At 44.0% G+C, this 22,561-nt stretch overlaps 1 protein-coding gene across 1 annotated transcript; it reads left to right on the top strand.

Moving 5' to 3' along the window:
* The first annotated feature begins 426 nt into the window (after positions 1-426).
* Positions 427-22,504, top strand: gigyf1a (GRB10 interacting GYF protein 1a). Its single transcript, XM_034556607.1, is given in 28 exon segments — positions 427-713; positions 3,824-4,460; positions 4,555-4,618; positions 6,311-6,440; positions 6,686-6,781; positions 6,992-7,109; positions 7,852-7,960; positions 8,571-8,724; positions 8,727-8,778; positions 9,785-10,020; positions 10,208-10,343; positions 10,610-10,801; positions 11,395-11,549; positions 11,747-11,912; positions 12,083-12,384; positions 12,700-12,800; positions 12,949-13,049; positions 13,134-13,207; positions 13,316-13,453; positions 13,697-13,909; positions 14,001-14,221; positions 14,387-14,544; positions 14,707-14,870; positions 15,214-15,258; positions 15,754-15,837; positions 15,840-15,897; positions 16,694-20,033; positions 20,142-22,504. Coding segments are annotated over 25 exon segments (3,306 nt in total). The 5' UTR covers positions 427-713; positions 3,824-4,460; positions 4,555-4,583; the 3' UTR covers positions 16,762-20,033; positions 20,142-22,504.
* Positions 22,505-22,561: the final 57 nt, after the last annotated feature.

The following is a 22,561-nucleotide window of genomic DNA, read 5'->3' as shown; positions in this document are numbered from 1 at the left end:
ACCCGACACTGTCGTCCACAAAGAATCGCACATGCTCAGTTCGACATTGCTACTCAACATGCTCTGCTCGTCATTCAGTTCCCTTTCAAGGGTATTGATGGCTAACAACTAAAAATACCTCATTATGCATTTTAAGCATGATGCTACTGACTGTAAAGTTAGCGAAACAACTTTGTCAGAAGTTAATGTCTGTATTTTCTGACTACACGTTCCTGCTTCGCGAATGTGTATTGCACTGGCTGTTTTCGGTCTGCGCCTAAAACACAATATTGTGCTAAAGTGGGCCTCGCTGCTCTTTTTACCGGCTAATTAAACGCTAATTAGACGCTCCGCGTTTGAAAACGCCGTTGCAAAGTGCACTCGCGACGGCGTCCAGGCTCTTAAATAGGGGTGTGTTTGCCCTGCTACAACATTGGTTAGCCGCTTGTCAATGTCCAGTCACGTGGTATCACACGGACGGCCATGTTTCCGAAACACAAACAACAAGAAGAGCAGCGACTAGGAGCCAGCAGACACATACTGATACGCAGCAGCGACCGTTGGAGGAGAGGGGAAAAAATAATAAATAAAATACAGAGCACGACTTCTGAAAGTACGATTCTGTCGAATGAAAGACGTTTACCGTGTTTAAAGAGACCAATGCATACGATATATTGGCTGTAGACGCGCCGTGCAGACACCCAGTCTGGTAACGTTAGCTATAAACAGTGAAGGTAAGCCATGGTTCCTCTTTGCAGCTTGTCTTGTAGCTAGCTGGCTAACGGGAGCTAACAAGCTAACCTCGGCTCCAGCAGCGGCGGTTTGGATTAATCTGTCGTATTAAAAAAAAAATTGAGAAAAAAAGCGTTTTCACCAAGTTATTTTAAGGTTAAAACGTTGTTGTGTCTGCCATTGTGTTTTGTTTACGTCGCATAAGCCCGAGCTTAACACCGACAACGGAGCGGAGGTGGTCGTCCCGCACATTGGCGGAGAAGGCCGGGGAGTCTGATCCCAGCACTCCGCCCCCTCCGCATCATATCTGGTGTCATTTGAACCGAGAAGCCAAGGCCTTCACGAGCAACGTATACCTTTTTGTGCTAGCTTAGGTGGCGAGCTGGCCAACCTATCTCTTGTTATGCAACGGAAATATATCATGGGTCGCCGTGTCCCGTTGAGACGATTGATTTGGCCTCTTTTGCCCACGAGTAGATGTGCAGTAAGTGGCTTGAAAGGCGAACAATGTAACGATGTGCGCTAATGTAGCTCGCAACCACTGGCGGTGGCTAATGTCAACTCGGGCAATTTCTGTCAATACGTTAGCCATCTGTACGACGAAACAAGTGGCCGTTGTTGAGTTGGTTGAAGTGTATCATTGCTCTACATTGACTGTCTGCTTGAGCGTAGCTATTCCGTCGGCATTCCCGCAACTTAAACTCCTTGTCCCGCCACATTTTGTAGTGCACAACAGTCGCTAATGTCCAAATGCAAAAGACATGTCAATGTTCTGAAGGCAACGGTATCGCTGCGTGACCTTGCTTTGAGTTTCCTCGGTGCAAAGTTTGAACTGGACACTGAAGATGCCCGCTATTGTTTGCCTGTTGTGGCCCGAAGATCGGACAGAGTAAAGTTATTAAAAACTTTGAAGCCCGTACTTAACCGCATGTGGTTTGCAGATGTTGAGGGCCAAGTTTAAATGTCCCTAATTGCTGCGGTTCTCTGTCGATTTAATTGTGATTATTTCAAATCACCCTTACAGTAATCATATGTTTTCTTGTTCTGCTGCCATTTTTAAATATGACAATTAATTGCAATATGTAGATGTCACAATGCTCACTCAATTACTAAACATTCCCTCTTAAGTATTATTACCCGTATCAAATATTTTCCAGATAATTAAAATCTTAAATAAGTTTATCAAACATGCAACCAGAGTGCTGATGGAAATAGTATGATCCCATTTGGTGCTTTTGTCTATCTATATCTCTATGACAATTATATCTTTTAAAGTTTTAATAGTAGTTGACATATCTTCAGTTCACACACATCGGTCCAACGTCATCTCCAGCTGATTAATTCAAAATGAAATTTAACCATTTATACCCACACTGCTGTCGGGTGTAAGTTGAACCTGTCGGCATCCACTTTTCCAACTGTCTGTTGTTGTATATTTGTGTATATATATTCTTTAGTTATGGTAGTGGATATTGGTTAAGCTAAGTAGAAGGTAGACTGTCGAAGTACTCTACTGCAATCATGTTTTTCTGTCATTACATAGTGTTAACTGATTTGCAGTGTGGCATAATAATTTGCAGAAGTGCAACGTTAACAGTGAACAGCACAAAAGACTGCCAACTTTGTCCACAATAACTTTCATAAATCAAATAACGTTGATTTATATTTGATTTTAAAATGACTTGATGTAAATAGTGCACCTACACGAGGACGAGCAACACACTTGTGTCAAAAGCTTGTCTCGACATATGAGAGGACTTGCAACAAAAAAAGCAATATTACAAGTACAAGGTCCAAAAAACCTGTTGATAGCCAAGTCTTTCATAATGTTTAAAAGTAAGTGTGTTTTTACTTCCAACCAGAAATAGGGGCTTTTCTTTTGGGCATGCATCTCTGCACACTGTTGGTAGTTGGTTTGTGTACAACTCTGTACAATGCTCAGAGCTGACCACAAACAGGCAAGAGGCCCGGGTGTCACCGACTGCGGTTAAAAAAAGAACATTGACACGCATATTCCGAATGCGCTGTATATATGTCCGAAGAATGGTCCTAAAACCTGAATATTTTGGGAATATCCCACATGTCCTAATCAGAAAATGCTCCATTTAGAATAAGATTCAAATTTGAAATATATCAAACAGAATATGTAGTTTATATGACCCATATCAAACTTGGAATAACCGTTGATTATTCCCCAATATCGATCTAAAGGGCAAAGACATTTATGTGAACGTGTGCCTTGACCTGGAGCACCTTGCTCTGAACAACAACATAAGCCAATGCTTGACGGTGGAAACATAATCTCTGTGTCATTGCATAGGATGGCACATCTTGAATTCGTCTTGTTGAGATTGGGCTGGTCTGCTCGCGCGTCAGAGAGCAGGCTCCGTGCACATGGAATGTAATGACTAACATGAATGTTGTGCTGTTGAAGAAATATCTAGGTTTAAAATGACACATCTGCCATCGTAAACATTGGTATAAGTTGTCAGTAATGGCAACAGACAGACCGGCAATTTGACATCTGCCAGCCCCAGTTGTACGCACTATTAACATTCCTTAAAGTGACATGGCTTAGTCGCATAAATACAACAGCAAAGAAGATGTAAATGTTTAAATAAGAGGATCCTAGGTATACGTGTGTCATATGGACTTGCTAACCGTATATGAGCATTGGCGGTTAAAATTTAGTTGCCTGGATATTTGTGTAGTTGCCGTGGCATTTTCAGGAACTGTCTCCAAAACAGCTGCCTGGTTTACACCATCGCTGAAATATTCTCCCGTGAGCAGCAGAAAACACGGGGCCACAATTGAGTGCCGCACTAGAAATAGTGAGCTGGTTTCATTTATTCCGTGTCGGCATACCACAGTGTTTTTTCTCCCAGCGCCGTGTGCCATACGTAATGGGTTGATCAATCGGATTGTGCTGGTACCTCCAGGGAGTCCAAGGCCCAATGATCAAATCAAATGACACTTGTTTTCCTATCACAAGCTGTGAAAATGAATCTTGCCAACAGCTAATTTATTAAGTGTACAGTTGTGACTCTTTCTATTTGTCTTGTAATGATTTGATTTCTCTGATCTCCTCTCTCCAACTCTGCTTCATTTCCAGTGGTGCAAAGGGAGGAGGACAGGAAATAAAGGAGTTACCTGGAGGGTCTCCGTCAATCCACATTTCAGTTGGAGCGAGAGAAAAGGGGACAGAGGGAGAGAGGGAGAAAAGAAAAGAGGAGTGCGAGTCGCCCACTGCTCTTGGCAGCTGTTCCAGCAGCCTGTTTCAGTGTTTTGGCTGTTTTGTTCCTGCGTTACTTTTTTGATGAATCACTTAATATTTTTAACTTTAATGTGAGATATAACTGCTGTAAAAAAGAAAAAAGAAGAAAAAAAAGAAAGAAAACATTATTACTAGCCAGAGAGTTTTATTTTGTTCCATTGTTAATTTCCACAGTTGTTTTTTTTTTTTTTTTTTTTTTTTTTATGTTCATCAACCCTTTTCGGCTGTGAGTAGCAGGAGCTTCCATTCTCCAAACTATAGTCGAACCCCCTTCCTTATCTAGTTAGGACCTGACAACCTGGTATTCCTCAAGCACCTGAAACTGGCAGCTATTCTCTTTGTGTCTGTGTGTTTGGGGAGCTCAGTGACCACAGCTTAAGCACCACTCAGCCTTCTAGTCACCTAAGCCTAACTAAAGCCAGCCAGCCCTAGTCTGGTCCAGCCCAGTCCAGCCTGCTCGGATCATCTGGACAGGGTAAGGCAAATGGGGGCACGGGCACATTTCCTCCCAAGTTGCATTTCTTTCATTTTTTTTCAGAAATGAAAACTTGAATTTGCTTTTCTCTCAGATACTCAGTTCTGTGTGGACGTGAGGAATATGACTGCTGAGACTCTTAACTTCGGCCCAGAATGGTAACTGATCCGATTTCTCTTCATTATTTCTGCAACATTGTTTTAAGTCACACTGAATATACAGAGAAGTATCTCCTGATGAAAATCTTCATCATCGTTTCTCCTCATGAATAGATGGGTTTTTGGGCTGCAAATCAAGTTTAATGTGTGTGTTATTGCTCACTCGACTTAATATCTACTTAACGTGCTTGTTGTGGAGCTTTTGGACCTTATCGCCTTCATCAGCAGATATTTTTACAAGTCATAGAACTGAATGTGTTCAAATTGACACCATTGTCATCATTTTTCTGCTTTGAGCTTGAAAGGAATCTTGACACATTCTGTTAAAATGTGCAGATAGTAAACAAAAAAGCCTTCTTGAATGTGTCCATTACATTTAATGGCATTTTTTTGTGTTTACAAAATCCTTTTGGCACTTTGTAAACACAATCATTAACCAAGAAAATAATGGGCAGAAGAATTGATGATGATAAATAATCATTTTACCAACATCGCTGTCCTAAGGGCTAAGTAATGTTTGTTTGTACCAGGGGATGGATACACATCTATCTATCCAGCACTCATAGCCACACTCCTTGTCTAAAGTTGTTGTTTTCAGTGGTAGCTTTTAAAGATGTTTTTCTCTCCTTATCACTGATTGTGGGAAGGCGATGTTCGCCTGAGGTCAAAATGGAGGTATTGCTCAGCGGTCTCCTTTCCATCGCTGTCTATCCCTCTAATGTTTCTCCTCCGCCTCTTCAAATGAATGCTTGTGTTGTGATTATTGGATGGGAGGGGGCGTAGTCTTCAGTTTGGTAGCGCTCAATCTCTTAACAGCCTGCGACTGCTGTGTACATTCTTGGTGCAGTGCCAGCTTTGCACAATATTTCTCCCTTTACACATCTGCAGCTGCTTTGCTCTCGGTGGCCCTTCCTTGCCCACTTGTATCCAGTGGCCAGTTCAAGTGCTCACCACATCCAGCTGTCTGGCCAGCATGTTTACAAGTTGTTTACAAGTTGTTTAATGCCTGTTGGCGTTGCAAAATGATGTCGACCATTTGAGGGTTTTGTTGGCAGTAGAGTCGGCGAGGATGCTGGTCCTTGTGGTAGAATTCAAAGTGAAGGCATTCCGCCTCGCGTTTGGATTCATGCAACCCATCGCCCAACCTTTTGCTCTAGAAGAGCACAAAGGATTATGAATGTATAGATTTAAGTATGGAAGAGCCTGTTAGGTTTCATATTTCGTCCTGTTTGAGAGGAAGCAAAAAAGGTTAGAGGTGAAAAGAAGAGGTGAATGCAAACACATTTCTTAGTATCTCAACCACTGGCTTATTCATAGTAGTTGCGCCACTTATTTTTTTACCCTCTTTGATATGCCACCAACTGGTCTTTTATGATGCCTTCCTTTACCTCTTACACCCCCACCCCCACCCCCTCCATACCTCTTGAGAGTTCCATGTGGTTTTGATGTGGGGCTGCGAGTCAATGACCTGTTTTGTTGAGGCACCTCAATGGAGCCATTGTTAAACAGCAGGCCTTGGAATCTGGGCTGCTCGTAATCGCATAAAAAAAAATGAAAACTTGAGATTGAAAGCTAATATATCATCTGTGTTGAGCCAAGTGTATTCAGGGGACCTGCATAGTAGACCGGTTACAGGAATTTACACCACGTTATTTATAAGAGATTTTCCTTCATTTTTCTTCCCTCTCGCAGGCTCCGTGCACTGTCCAGTGGGGGGAGTGTGACTTCCCCCCCTCCTTCCCCCGCCATGCCAAAGTACAAGCTGGCCGAGTACCGCTACGGCCGAGAGGAGATGTTAGCACTTTATATCAAAGACAACAAGGTTGGTGGCCAAGTTTCTCTGTCGGGGCTGTACAAATCACAGAATACTAAGAACCGTCTTTAATGTTTAGCAATGTTGAGGAAGTGATCATGCACGTTCTCAACACAAGCGTGTTTATTGCTTTTGAACCGCCGCGGACTTCCCCATCCGCAAAAATGAAGACCCGCCAGTTGCTGTTAGAAGTCATGAAAAGAAATGCTATTAAGATATTTTTTTCATCGTAGTGCCCATTGTTGTTGTTTTAGGTCCCAGAGGACATGCAGGATAAGGAGTTTGCTGCTATTCTGCAAGACGAGCCCATGCAGCCACTGGCACTGGTGGCACTCACTGAGGAGGAGCAGGTCTGTCACAAACACGTGTCCACTAATACACCGATACCTGTCGTGTGATATCACATAAGCAATACAGCCTTCGTTTGAATGCAGTTCTGTTGGTTGACAAATATGGCTGTGAGCTCACATTGCTCACATTCTTCCATTTTGCTCATTCCATTATTTCCCCCTCTCTCTCTCTCTCTCTCTCTCTCTCTCTCTCTCTCTCTCTCTCTGCAGAGGAACTTCTCCATGTCTGTGAACAGTGTCGCTGTGCTGAGGCTCATGGGAAAAGGGGTGGGCGGGGCCGCCCCAGCTGGAGTGGTCCGAGGACGAGGGGTTGCACGAGGTGGTCGAGGTAAACACCAAAGGAAAAAAACAACAACAACAACTTCCAGACACCCATTAGAAGAGAAACGGCAACGCCTATGGAACAGCATTGATTCGGCCTAAATCCACTCATGATAAATCCACAATCACTTATGCTCAAACTAACAGTCCAACAGCAACAGAAACCAAAACCCTTGGCTGGAACTACAATGGCTGTTATCAAGGAAAAGTAACAGTTTATTCAAGCCGACCACTGAAGTGTTTATTTCCCCCTTTTCTTCCACCATCTTGATGCAGCACACTTCCTCTTGGCTTGGCTGTATAGTCCTGCTTTTGTCCAGCCACACCTGTCTAAAACGGACGGGCTTGTGAACTCACCTTGTGACTCACGTAGCACTCCGCCCACATGAACGGCCAACGTAAACACCGGCCTTCCGGTTCAGGAAAGCCACGGAAACAGCTTGGAAGAGCCGTGCCGGGTGGTTTTCATGAATTTGTGTGCACGTGCTGGTGTTTTTTTCCATCTGCAGCTCAAAGCTTTTTATCGTTAGAAGACATTTTTGTTGATTTCGTAAAGTGTTTGTTGAATTATCTGAAAATATATATATAAAATGTTGGGCCGATGGTGAAAAGAAACGAGAGAGAGCACATTTGAATGCAGGGAGCGAGTGAAACAATCCCGACTGCCTGATCACAAGTTCTCTCATTCAGATGATGATGATGATGACTTTATTGAATAAACACCTTCTTCTTCCTGTGTAAATAACCAGGACGAGGTCGTGGTGAAGGTGGATTCTACCAAAGAAGTATTGAGGAACCGGAGGTGGGTTTCGGACGCAGCGTCCGAGAGATACACCGCAGCCAGAGCTGGGATGACCGGTAAGAAAGAACCAGCTACCTCAAGGTCAAATACTTCACAGCTTTAAGTTCTCCATGGCATAGCAGACACATATATCCTAACTGCTGACAGAATATGTCATCCAGTGTCATATGCGCAATAATCCTCTTTGGTACTCTACACCTTCTGTCGCAAACTAAAAACACATCTTTTTCGACTATACCTTGAATAGGGAAGGTAGCGCCGTGGTAGCACTTTAGTAGCACTTAAATGTCCCTTACTGATAGCACTTTGTAGTTTAACTTTATTGAAGACATTGTACTTTCTGGATTCTTGTTGTTCTGAGTTTGGACTCATGGTTTAATGCACTTATTGTAAGTCGCTTTGGATAAAAGCGTCAGCTAAATGACATGTAATGTATTTTTGCTTTTGCTGGATGATTTCTCACCCTCGCAGATATCTTCTTGTATCAGCCGAGGCTGAACTAAAGTATCTGTATCTCGTATAGCTTCACCAGTTTTCAGTGGTGATGAGATGAAAGTTTAGGCTGGCCATATTTCTCTGAGATAAAAATGACTTCATGTTTTGGGCTTGTTTTCCCTCTCTCTTTATCACTTAGCTGATTCCGCTCGATTTTCCCTCCTTTCCTTAGGGTGAGCGCCGATTTGAGAAGCCGCTGCGGCGGGAGGTGGGGCGTCCCGGCTTTGAAGAGGCCGTAGGTCCCGTGGTTCCGGGGAGGAAGGAGTACACAAGGGCCGACAGCGATAATTGGCGCATTCTCCGGGAGGAGCAGCAGCAGGAGGAGGAGGGGGGGTGGAGCCGGCCCCAAACTGGAGACTGACTGGAATCCGCAGGGATGGTATGAGAAATCCAAACATTTGTTTATTTATATTAGTGCAATGTCAAACTGCCTGGTTAGTGAATCACTGTTTGGCTTACTGCAATTCTCAACCACAGAAGGCAAAGTATGTGTCAAAATGGCATTTTTCATTAAATACTGTTATGCTGCCGAGATATCCTGGCGTACACATCATATTCTACAAACTACAGAAAAAAGACAGGTGTGACTTGTGGTGCAAAGGATCATAAAACTCCGGATCGGATCAGCACAAATACAAAAAGGGAGCAAATACAACTTTTAGAGATCCCTGATCGAAATATTTTATTGCGATACTAATTGCTGATCACTGATGATCCATATTGGCAGATACAGATCCCTTTGTTTGATTAAAGTAACTGGTCTACGAGCTCCATTCGTCCCAAAATTATTTCAACTAAATGTTATCCTTTAACTTTGTTATAGTCGTCCTATAGTGCTTTTTTCTTCATAAAGACACCCACTTCTAATGATAAGTAAATAAGATTGGGGTTTTATTGCTTTTATTGGTCCGTGACACCACTCGGCGTGAGTATTTAAATCAGTGTAATAATGATTTTATATATATCGATGTCCTGGGTAGAAGAAAATTATTTATGTTGCTCCTCACTGCCATCAAAGCTAAGTTGTAACAATGTGTGCAGCATATTTAACCTAAAAAATAGATATAGTGACACCTAGTGGCAGTAAAGTAAATCCTAAATGACTGTCAGGTTTTAGCTGAAACTGAACTGAACTTTAAACTCCACAGTTTCTCAGGACAGTCAGGTTAAAAGACCACATGACCTGTGTCAGACTCTAAACAGGAAGTGAGATGTAACAGATCCCAAGACATAACCACATGATTGTCCTAGCAACTGCTGTAACTTGGCAATGTGTTTCTCCTGAAACTTTGATCCTGTAACCTTTAACTTTTTTTACTACTTTATATTTGTCACTCCAGTCCAGTTTGACACTGATGGCAGCCCATTTCTTTTGGGATTGTCAGATGGTGGTCCTCGCTCAGCAGGCTGGCGGGAGCATACAGGTCCAGGAGAGAGTCGTCGTCGGAAGTTCGATTTCGATTTCCGGGACGCTGAGGGTGGTCATGGTGGTGGGGGCCGCCGGCGAGCAGGCAGTGAGGGATTAGAGGATGACCGGTCCGGCCTGCCCGAGTGGTGCACAGACGATGAGGACGGAGAGATGGGCACGTTTGACTCCTCTGGAGCTTTCATGACTATGAAGGTGGGGTCTTTATTTATTTTCCAGCCCCTAGTATTATAAACATATTCACAATAGTTAATTTCTTTACAAAAACAGTGTTGGAACAACAGGGACATCTTCTTGTATTTCAGACAGCATATTTCACATAAGACTCGCCCCTCATGACTATTTGTTACGCTCTTTAATTTCAACTTTTTCTTTTGGTCAGACGGGTGGGAAGGATACAATCCTGGAGGAGGAGTTCGAGTTTAAGGGTATAGAGGAGGAGGAGGAAGAGGAGGAGGAGGAGGACGACCGCTTCGCTGACATCGAGAGGAACGGTGCTGAAGGAGACAAAGAGAAGGGTGAGGAAAGACTTCTCTTTATTTGATGATTTGTAAATGCGATTGGCGTATGCAGGCTTTTCTATGCCAGCCTGTTGTTTCTGTGACCAAAGTGAGTTAAAAGCTAAATGTAACAACTGTGAATTAGCTTTCTGCATCCTAAATGGGCAAAACACTAAATGATTGGCTCCTTCTCCATACTGTTGTTCCCAGTTGATCACAAGCCCAGGGGGAATTAATTATTCATGATTGTGGCATCTCACTCCTTTCCTCCGCTCTCACCTCAGAGAGTAAAGAAGCAGGCTCTGCTGTAGGGGATGGCGAGACGAAGCGTGTATCTCCCTCCTCCTCTCCTCCCGCTCTCCGACACTGCTCCCCTCCATGCCTGGAGCCTCGGCTCAGCAACGCTGGCCCAGTGGTGGACAACCTTCAGCTGAACAACAGCCACCCCGTCATGGCCAGCAGCACGCCCAGCGAAGGTACGCCTTACTGCGACAACTTAAAGATATATTTAGTTAGCAGCTATATATATATATATATATATATATATATATATATATATATATATAGCAGGTTTACACATTTTCTTCACTCTGTCAGTGGAACAGTTTGAGAAATTGAAAGGTAGCGAATGCCATCAAAACATGGGCTGGGTCTCGTTCTTACAGGAATCTCACCAATGAACTCAAGTTGGAAATGTTTTTTTAACCCCTGAATCTTTTTGGAAGCCCCCGGAGCAACAGATACGATTTCAGAGTGGATTTACAGATAAAAATATATCACTCTCCAAAACATTTAGCTACTCACGCGTACAGATTTGAAGGGTTGAGAGTCCTGGCTCTGTAACTTTAGACCTTTTGGATTCTTGCATTGTGCCACGCTCTTCAAGTCTCGGTATCCATTGAGTGTGTGGGAGGTAATTCAGCCATGTTGATATTTTGGTTTGATACACAATATGTTTAGCCCCAGTAACTTAATATCTTGTTTACTGAACCCGCTGTTCTTGCTGTATCAGATACAGAGCCAGTAAGACCCCCCCACATCCTAAATCTTCTTTTTGTTTTTGTGTCAGACATGGTTACGGTAGGGGGCTTCAAGGTCCAGCTGAGCTCCGGTCCCCCCACCTCCTCCAGTCTGCTTCCCCCACCCCCTTGCTCTGCAGCTCCTTTTCTCCCTCCACCTGGAGGAGACGCAGAGGACGATGAGGGCATGAAGCACCTGCAGCAGGTAGGAACAACAGCAGGCCCATTTCAAGATGCCGTCAGAATGGGAAGCATAGTCAACGCTAATCAACTAGGGATTAGATAAGAGTCGTTTTGTTGAATAAGCAATCTATGAAATTAATCTCCATATTCATTCTATTCAAAACCGGCAAGGTACATTTATGTGGTGGTGTAATGACATGCCTATGTGTGCACACATAGGAGGCAGAAAAGATGGTGGCATCACTGCAGGACACTTCTTTGGAGGAGGAGTGCTTCACCCAGGCTCTGCAGCAGCAGGAGAGCAGGAACACGGCAGCCGCTCTGCCGCTGTCACACGAGGCCGCCATGAAGTGGTTCTACAAGGACCCACAGGGAGAGATCCAGGGTACACTCACACACCGTGGCATTTATAGATGCGTGTCCACTCATACAGCCAAACATAGCACATATATTCATCAATATTGATATTGTCTGGACTACTTCAAAGGAGGGTACCCAAGGTCAGTTACATGGCGACAGGGTTTGCTTTGTAAACTCATCTCTTCCTCTCTCCAGGTCCGTTCACCACCGTGGAGATGTGCGAGTGGTTCCAGGCGGGCTACTTCACCATGACCCTGCTCGTGAAGCGGGGCTGCGACGAGGGCTTCCAGCCCCTGGGCGACGTCATTAAGATGTGGGGCCGCGTGCCCTTCGCCCCAGGACCTTCCCCGCCGCCCCTGCTTGTGAGACAGCCACCACCAACGCAGCGCACGCAGTCCACACGGGGCTCTGCCGGGACTGGGAGTCAGAGCTCCGCCAACGTAGAGGATGGGGAGGGGAGGATGCAGAGGAGAGGGAAGATTGATAGACAGGTTACGGTAAAACAATGATTCATTTTACATTTCATTTTATTGGACGTGGCACAGTTTATCAGATGTTTGTTTGTGCATCTTTGACAGCATGTTACTTTTTACACCATATTTAGGATATGCACTATTCCTGTTTGGTCCATTTGTAACACATCTGTATCCTGAACACACCCAGACTAGTTTGCAGAGCACAGTCTGCGGTTGTAACTAATGGACAAATTCCCCACAAGCAATATTCTCTCTGAGCCATATCCCACTCTATATGGATGTCTGTGTTTTGGTATCATGAGTTTGAGTAATGACTGGTAGTTGTCATTTCTTCAGGGAAATCTGGACCAGGACCGCCTGAAAAAGCAGCAGGAGCTTGCAGCAGCAGCTCTTTATCAGCAGCTCTCACAGCAGCAGCTATTCCAGCTCATTAACAGGTAGAAATATAGGGCAGGGGGGGAGTACGTGTCTGGCCTAGTGTACATTCAGTTCTCATTGCTCCTAGTTTCTGTAATTTTACAGAGGCATTTGTTTTTTATTTGGCCTTTTTACTTTCAGTGTTTGACTTTGCTTTGTTGGTTCCAGGTGCAGTGAGCAGGGTATAATGCCTTCGATGAACAGGTCGATGTCCGTGCCAGATACAGGGTCCATGTGGGACATGCATACCTCAGCTTCACAGCCGTCAGGTACGCTCCAGACTGCGACCTGGTTGTGAGCCACAACACATGTACCTGATTGTGCCAAATTAATCCAATTTTGTTTCCATGTAGGCGGTGAAGCCAGTCTTTGGGACATAACAATGAATCCCTCTACTCAGGGTCCAACTCTCGAACAGCTTCAAAAGGTGGGTTCAGCTGTGAGGCGTGTCGGATGCAAAACCAGATTGCAGCTTTTGTGGCGTATTTTAATCTGTGCCTTTTACCCGTTTTGACTCCTGATGTTTTCCCTTCAGCTCCAGCAGGAGAGGCGAGACGCTGAACTCAGGGCAAAGCGTGAAGAGGAGGAGCAGCGTAAGAGGAGGGAGGAGAAGAGGAGGCAACAGGAGGAGCAGAAGAGGAGGGAGGAGGAGGAGCTCTTCAGACGCAAGCAGGTGAGTTGGAGGAGTGATGCATTTGCATTAGCACTGTCTTGCCTTGGACTACAAATATTTAGTTTCTTTCCTTCATATTTCATACAATCAAAATTGAAATGTCTTTTCAAGAAAAGTTTAACCTTTTTATATTACATGAAGATGAAATGCAATAAGAATGGCTGTTAATAGGCTTTATGTGTTTTTCATGGAGTTCTAAATTACTTCTTTTAAAGTGTTTTCCTCTGTCCTTTTTTCCTGTAGTGTCGTCAGCAGCAGGAACTGATCATGAAGTTGCTCCAGCAAACCCCCCAGCAGCAGGGTCCTGGGGCCAGCAGCTCAGGCTGGAGCGGGTCTCCCTCCTCTGGGCTATCCAAGTCCGGGAAGCCCCCGGCTCTGGCTCTGCTGGAAATGCAGCAGGAGGCGGAGAGGCTCCTGAAGCAGCAGCAGCAGCAGAGAGCGCAGCAGAGGGAGCGCGTGAGTCAATGAACCGTTTCTAAAGCTTCAAACAAAAAGCCCGTTGTCGGGAACGCAAATAGAAAACGACCATTTCTCTATCTCTTTGCAGCACTCCGGTCTGTCGATGGGGAGCTCTTCCATGGGAGGGCAGTGGGCGGATGGAGTTAGCATGTGGGGCGGGTCTGGGAGTATGGAGGGCAAGGGTGGCAGTGTGAGCTCTTCGGGCAGCATGGGCATGTGGGACGAGGCTGTGAAGAACCAGTCCGGCCTCCGCGGCAACAGCAACAACAACATGGGCTTGAAGAACAGCCGCAGCAGCCCCTCTCTCAGGTACATGGACCAGATTGGATGAACTCAAATGAATATTTATGCACACCAAAGCAATCTTTGACGTCCTGCTATAAATACTGCGTGCCTTTTCAACACCTACCGCGGCAGATATTGTTTTTCATGAAGAACATAGTTAAGATGCACTGAACCCCATTTTTTCTGCAGTGAGCAGTACATGATGCGTCGCAAGCGGACGGAGGAGGAGGAGAAGCTGCTGAAGCTGCTGCAGGGCATGAAGCCTCAGGATGGCTTCACAACCTGGTGTGAACAGATGCTGCATGCTCTCAACACCTCTGCCAACAACTCTTCCTCCTCTCTGGATGGTAGGCTTTTTCACCCCAAACTTAGATTAGGTGTTAGGTGTGTTCTTAGGTGTTGTAATGCAACTCATTTTCGTGTTTATGTACTTCTAAGTAATCACATTTCAGAACATTTGCCCACATTTTTAGCATCGCTAATCATTTCAACCGCATGTCTTTATTTAGTTGCCACAATTGTTGCATACCTGAAGGAGGTGGAGTCTCCCTATGCAGTACTGGACTTCATCCGGTCCTACCTAGGGGACACAGTGGAAGCCAAAGAGTTCGCCAAACAGTTTCTGGAGCGACGTGCCAAACAGAAAGCCAACCAACAGAGACAGCAGCAGCAGGTAGGCTTGAGCTCGAAATGTCTTTTTTTTTTAAACATTTTTACGAGAACCACATGTGTCAAAAACATAACATACAGAATACATCGATACAAAATATGTAGTACCATGGCGAGGGTGTGCTGAATAACCAGGTACATTTTGAGTGATACATTTGGGAAATGGTTCCTGTTAAGCTGACTATTGAGAAGAGGGAAGAAAAGAGCATATGCATAATTGTGAATGTTTTAATATGATCAGGTTTAAAACTACAAATAACAGGCTACGGGAAATAAAATGGAGGAGTCTTTTGAAGTGTGCTATTTAAATTGATAAATCCCTCCTTTCCCCTCTTTATGTATCCCAGTTATCAAAGGAAGTGGCTGGATTGAACATGAACTTCCCTCTGCAGGTAAATGCAGATGTGCTTTTGTCCTGTACATGCAGACACTGATGTAGCTGAGTTGTTGTGATTGTGTCTTTTTATGTCTCCCGCTGCTATTTGTACAATTGTGGACTGGTTGCTGAATATCACACCTGGGCCGGCAACTTAAAATGTCTAAACACAAGTCCACATGTTGGACATCATTCATGGGGAAACATGGTCCCTCAAAGGAAACTGGGAGAACTCCTTTTATGCACACATGCCAACAAGACAACATCACTGTCTAAGTGCAAGACTGAAATTTAAGTCAGCAGTCTTTTGTGAAAACATAAAAGCATTAGCAGTTACTGAAGGCTACGACAATACAAGGTCATTAATTTCTTCACGAAGGGATGGATTTGTGGATTGAAAATATGGTACAAATTAATTCTGTGTGGTGTGGCCATTGAGAATGGCTTGACTAGCCATTGCTAGACATACGATTGCCTTTATTTTAATTGTATTTTTACTTTTGCTTTTTAGGACTCAATGCGTGGTATGAACCCAAGCACCCTGCAGTCCATGTTTCAAGCCAACCACATGGGCAAGTCTGGTCTCTATGACAACCAGGGGGAAAGATGAAGAAGAAACAGCCCATGATGTTGCACTCTGACCCCAGCATCTTAGGTACGTGACCCCCCCCCCCCCCCGGCATTTAATATTCCTTCCTTTTGACTATTTCCTCCACAACACAACCTGTCCACAACACAGCAGCAACACACGTGTACATCAAAGTTAGAGTTGACGCACAAAACAGCCAAAGTTGGAAAAACAAGTATCCTTCATCTGAAAGCAATGGAGTCTTAACAAAAAGCCACTAAGGAAGATGCAGCTTTCTGGAGCACCAACCGGAGAGTATTGCATCTTCCTGACGGCTTGTTTGCACTCACTCCAGGTGGTGAGTAGGACGTGCTCGTAGGTCAGGCTTATGTCTGAGGTTTATTTATGTCCCCACGAGCTGTTGGCAGCGTAGACCTCGGGGTGGGGTATTGCTCGCTGTAAGTAGATGCAAACAGGTGGCCGAACAAATGTGATACCGCCTATTTAAAAAAAGGTGATGTAATCCGTATTGTTTCAACCTTCTTATTCTGTAGAGATTTTTAAAACATTTAAATCATTTTGACCTGTGCATGTGACCTCGTTGGCTCGGATGTGACCCCTATCTCCGTTTGATTATTAATCAACAGTACGTGAATGTAATTTGAATGGTTTGTAATTAGTTATTTGTTTCTGACATTTACAATTAGGGTTTAACCTTTTCCAGAACAGAGGGCTCCTCATCAAATTGTTTCTGGCTTGCGTCTTCTTTATCCCCTGCCAGCCCTTCTAACTCCCCCATGTCTGACGATCCTCTTCTGATGTTACTCTGCTCTCACTGTCTCTCCCCCCCCCCCCCCCCCCTCCCCCACCACCATCCCTGCAGGGTACTCATTCCACAACGCGGGCGAGTGTCTGAGCCTGAATGAGATGGAGATGGTGGAGGATTACTGATGTGACGCAGCGCAGCAGCAATAGCTACCTGAGGCCTTCTGTCTTTTAATCAGACAAACCTGATGACGAATGTGCACTGCTGGGGGAACTGGGGGTGGGGGGGGGCGGGTTGTTGGGATAGGAAGGGAGCCAGCGTGAGGGGAGGTGCAGGGGGGAGGCGCCTGGATCTGCGCCTCCCACTTTTTCCTTCTCTCTGGCAAGAGAAATAAAAGGGCTCCCTGCTGCACCAGTTGATCACTTGAGCAGGGGAGAGGGTGGGGGGGGGGAGGGTGATGTTAAAAAGGAAGATGGGTATCCTCTGGCACTCAAAAGATTAAGCACCTTATATTGAACTAATGCACTTTATTGAGATGGGATTTGAATATTTTTTTGTTTTGTTCATGTGTGTGAATGCGAGCGTGTTGGGACTCAGTGCGCATAAACAGTACGTGTACATACACACGATCTGCGTGCGTTAGAACTGGAAGGGGCGGTGAAGCAGTCGGTGGGGTGAATGGTCAGGCTGTGGGGTTTTCAAAGTCAGGGGGACCTTTAGTTGAAACCTTATCAGAGAGCAAATCCTTTCTCGAAAGACAAACACTGTTGATATTTCTCTTGTTTAGCATTTTTTTACATTTATATAAAAAGTAAAGCTATTGAAAAATGGATTATAAAAAAACTTGAAGATTTGCACTTGCCTAAAAAAAGAATAACAAAAACAACAAAAAAATCAAACGAATGGGGTTAGTTCTAGAAGTGAATATTTTTGTGAATGTGTATGTATGGCTGTGAGAATGACTGGATGGTGTGATGGTTGGTTTGTGTCAGTAATATACCAGTCTGCACAAGTATTTTGTTTTCATTCTTTTGTTGCTTACCGAGATGTATGAAACATAAGAGGCCATTTTTGTCTTTTTTTTGTTCAGATGGTAATTTTGTATTCTCGTGTGTGTGTGTGTGTGTGTGTCCCTTCTCCAAACAGGGACTTGATCTGTATGTCTTGAGTGACGAAAGATGTTTTCAATGAATGAACGAATGAATGAATGAGACAGAAACCGAGAGAGAGAGAGAGAGAGAGGGGGCAATTGCACAACACATCCTTTCTCTCACCAGCTCTTCATCCCCAGATAGACGAAATAGAAATGCATACATTTGTAAATGTTAGCTTTGCGCTCATCACATGATGTCCACCACTAGTTTATTCCCCTTAGCCTCTCCCCATGGGGAGCTGTCTCTAGACCTGTGAGGACTAGCAGGCAGGGGGAATCATGAGGGACATTACTGTGTGTGCATCAGAATGATCAGAATTTGTGTGTGAGTGTGTGAGTGTGTGAATGTGTGCGCGCATGTTCATTTTTCTGTTCATGGAAATGAGTTTAAGACTACAGGTACTCATTTTTTGAATACATGTGCTGTTTTTGTATGCGTATGAATGCACATTTGTGCCTAAGAACTTGGATAGGGTGCGTGGCCATTGAGACATTAACTCTTTTTTCGAGAGCGAGTGTGACGTGCGTCAGTGCTCAGCACAGTGTATGTAAAGTATGGGTTTATATATCGTAAATATTTCTAGTTCAGTCTAGGGGTGATCCATCGGAAGGTTAGTCCAGTCTGTTGTCCTGGGGTGTGATCACGTTGCCTTTTGTCAGCTCTCGAACTTGTGAATGAAAGGTGTCGAGTTGCTGACTGAAAAAAAAATACAAAACAGCATCTTAATGTGCAAGAGCACAGAGCGGTGCATGAAATGTTAGCATATTGTGTTACTTATTCGTTGTTGCAATTTGATAATGACGAGTTTTCTTTTTTTAATGAAAAATATATATGAATATATACATTATATACAAAGTTTAAAAAGTATTTGGACTAAGATAATGAGCACTTGGGGCTGCTATTTTTTGTTGTGTGTTTAATTTTTTTCCTTAATTTTTTTTTTTTTTAATTTTTGTTTCATTATCGCCATGTGAAGTGTGTGTATTACTTCTTAAGAAAATATTGAATGTATTCCAAAAAAATGACAAGAAACCCGTGCTGATTGATACCAGATTTTTTTTTCTCAGAAGATTAAAAAAAAATGGAAAAATACAAAAAGCTTCAAAGAATTTAGCGAGAACTTTAAAAAAAATAAAAATGACAGAGGAAGAAGAAGAAGAAAAAACTCTGGATGGATACAGTTGAACACACTGCCTCTACAATCCTGGTCGTACAAATGGTGACTACGAATTCAAAGAAAGGACTCTTTCTATTCCATACTGGAGCTTTGGTTGTTTACAAACCACATGGATATCTGTGGGTGCAGTTTTTATTTTCATTTTCTTTCCCACATGAGACGGGTGGGGTTTGCAAGTGCGCTTCTGCCATATGGACATTGAGTGGTGTTTTTTTTGTTTTTTTTTTTGAGGAAGAGTGGCAGGTGTCACAAGACCATGGACAAGAGCCTCTAACTGGACCGTTCGTGTGTGGTTGTGGATCCTGAGACTTGATGATCAACCATGGAGCGGAGCCGGGAAAATCGAGGACGGGCTCTGTTTTTCTTTCCGTGGAGAACGGAGTGCAGGGCTGCATTAACCCTAGAGGGAACTGAGAGGGTGATACGAGTTCACCTGGTTAGTGAGCTCGTCTCCGCCTCGACCCTCATGAGCGCTCACACCCTGCCAACTCACCAACTCACCTATGCACTTTTGTTCATTCAAGCTGTGAGGTACCATTTTGGGGATGGGAGCACAAATTACAATGGGAGGATCGCTACGACTTTGACAAAGTCACCGATAACGATATTCACAAACTGAAATAAGAGACCCGGGGGAGCGCGTCTCCTCCCACCTCCTGTCTGTATATAACCATATTTTTGTATTATCTTTCAGAGCAGAAAGAAAATGTGCAAATGGATGAAGGAAAAATTCGAGACGTTGATTATATGGCGCGAATGTTCTTCAAGAAAACCAATCTTTTTGAATATAGTTTGAGATAGACTCGCTGTGAGTTTCCCTTAGTTTGCCAGTAACCCTGAAATAATCAGGGACGGAAGGGAGATTTAAAAAAAAAAAAAAAAAAAGAAGAAAAAAAAATAGAGGACTGAGGCGTTGGGCATGCTACAGTGGCTCCAAGACTGACTGATAGTTAATTATCAAAATGGATGCTGCGGTTGCGACAAAGAGCCCCGCCAAGAGTGTTTTGATCAAGATGCACAGTGAGGAGGCAGGCATGGGTTCGAAGAGCTTTTGGCAAGGAAGCTTCCACTCTCCCAACCTGATGACTGCCTTGAGTGACTGCAGGAGGAAAAAGCTTCGGCAATGGTAAGCTGTTATTCTTTGGTTTTTGATCTGGTTGATCTGTGTAGCGCTCTGTTCCCAAAGGCGCGTGTTCGGACGGTGTAGTGAGTCTTTCTTTCTGTCTTCCCACAGGAGTCTGGCTGTGTTTTATTTGCTGCCCTCCGCGAGGAGGATCTAATCTACAGCCAACTCATGAACCAGTTGACCCGTAACCTATCATTTGAACTTAAACCTTACGAAACTTTTCTGTCTTGACCTCGGACTGAGCAGGCCATCGGCATTATCAGTTGGATAGTTACCAGATGACGTTAACAGGTTTACCAACCATGGATCCGGTCTGTGTTGGGTTTGGGATTTCATCGGCGAGTAGGAGGATAAAGAGAATCATCCAACCCCCCATCACCACCTTGGCCTGTGAAACTCTCCAGGTGGCTGTGTGGATGACTTCTGACAGGACAGAAGACCCCCAGACGTCCGAGACTTGAGAGCGGGGGGCGGAGGGAGTTGGGTTTTGGTGGACGTGGCTGGATTACATCGAAGTCACCAGAAACCTCCGGCGGCTGTGGGACCGGAGGAACTGATAGAATTGTACAAACAAACTTTGAAACGTGACAAAACACAAACGCGTAGAGACATGCCACATAGATTCCAGAGTTCAAAAGGAGTTGCAGACACACTACATGCGAATACACACACACACACACACACACACACACACACAGCAAAAGCAACGTACATTCAGTTACAGTGGCTCTCCTCTGGAACCACGTCTGCATACATAACAGGGCTACACCAATATCAAATCATACACACGCATCATCGCTCGTCAATATAAATGCTGAGCTTTGTAAATAATGTAAATGTTGGTGTTTTGATTTCTCCTCTCATAGTGGTTTTGCTTTATTTCTCTGTTAAACATGCCTTAAATTGTATAGTTCAGTCCTGAACGGCGGCGAACTGAAAGTGTCCTCCAAACGAGGAATTTAAGTTGGAAACCACCTCCTTAACTGTCTAGTGAAAGAAAGATGGGAGCTTTCTACAAGTCTGTTTACTGCTGGCAAACAGCACCGGCGTGCTCCGTGTTCGTTTTGCTACGTGTAACACCCGCTCGCCACGCAACTTACTATTTAGGTGGGATGGAGCAGCAAGCGGTCTTTGCTTGATCTGATTTTGCCAGTAAGCTTTTGTTGCCCTTTTGGTTTCTTTAAAAAAAAAAATTGAGTGGTTGTGTTCAGATTTCCTGTTTAGATTGTTGCTGAAGGTGCAGGCTTAATAAAGGGCTGGAGACTGCGCTGTCCGGAGCTGAGCTGACAGGGCGGGGACGCACGGATGTACCGCTCTAGGTGAAACTAAACCAGAGCGACACGATACACAAATTGGGGATTTTTGGTTGTCTTGGGTTTTTTACACTCGGGGGGGACTTTAATGTCTTGGAAGCAACTAGGTACTTCTTTTTTTACAGTTTTGAGATGTCCGATCAGGCTTGTAGGAAGCATGATTTGTAGTATTTGTGGTTTTTTGACACTAAACCTTGAGGTGGGGTCAAGATTGCTGCAGCCTTGCTGGTGTGCCGGGTAGTGATGCAGCCTGCTGACCGTTTGTGGTAGCGCTGAATAGATGAGTTGACCAGCCAGTCGGGTTTCATCTTAAAGGAAAGTCTACGTCCTGAACATTTTGGAAAGTTGTCTTGTTCCACATTTGTAATTGGATTTGAGAGATGAATGCTTTTAGTCGACCAGTTTATTTTTGTATCGTCGAAAATCTGAACAATATGCAGTTTTTAATCCAAATGACAGCTGATATTCAATGAATATCTTCAGCTTAGACGTGTAGTACACTTGTACATTTGTTTGGCTGGGGCTTTGGTGGACCGGTACCGGCCACAGCAGACTATGTAAACTGAAGTAGCAACAATAGGCCCCAGTATGTCTTAACTGTCGACTTGTACTACGTTTAATGTTGTGATCAGTTGCCAAAACCATGAATATACTATCAATTCTCTTATTAGTGAATATCTTTAAAGAATACCTATGTTTGACATTTTTAATAAGCTGATGTTCCGTGTGTTTGTTGTGGTTGGTCGGTCAGTCAGTCTTAGAAGTAAAACAAGGTTGTTTGCAGTTAATTTAACTGCACTACACATATTTTTATCATAAGATAAACAGCAATATTGTGTTGTCCAAAAAGCCCTGGATGTTTGGTTGCAGTCTTAGAAAAGATCCTGTCCCCTCAACGGCACAAGGCCGTCTGGTTTATTTTAGCTCTGGTAAATGTGGTTCCAACAATATTGCCCGAAATGACATCATGTAATTTGTATCCCTGTCAGCTCAGCTCCTTTGGCTAATAAGTCTTTGAATGTTGTTTAAATAACCGCATTCTTGTAACTGTTTAGGAAAAGAACAACTGAAAGATGTGTAAATAGTTTGGCTTTTTTGTTTGTTTTGTTTTGTTTGAAGAACAAAATAAATACTAAATAAATAGCATTTAGCAGTGACTGACTTTGTGTTTCTCCGAGTTTTACATAGTAGACATATAAAACAAGTGTGCTTATG

Source organism: Cyclopterus lumpus, chromosome 18 (genome assembly GCF_009769545.1).
Source record: "Cyclopterus lumpus isolate fCycLum1 chromosome 18, fCycLum1.pri, whole genome shotgun sequence".
Taxonomy (NCBI): domain Eukaryota; kingdom Metazoa; phylum Chordata; class Actinopteri; order Perciformes; family Cyclopteridae; genus Cyclopterus; species Cyclopterus lumpus.
The sequence above is the reverse complement of the archived record's forward strand: the minus strand, read 5'-3'. Positions and strand labels throughout refer to the sequence as shown.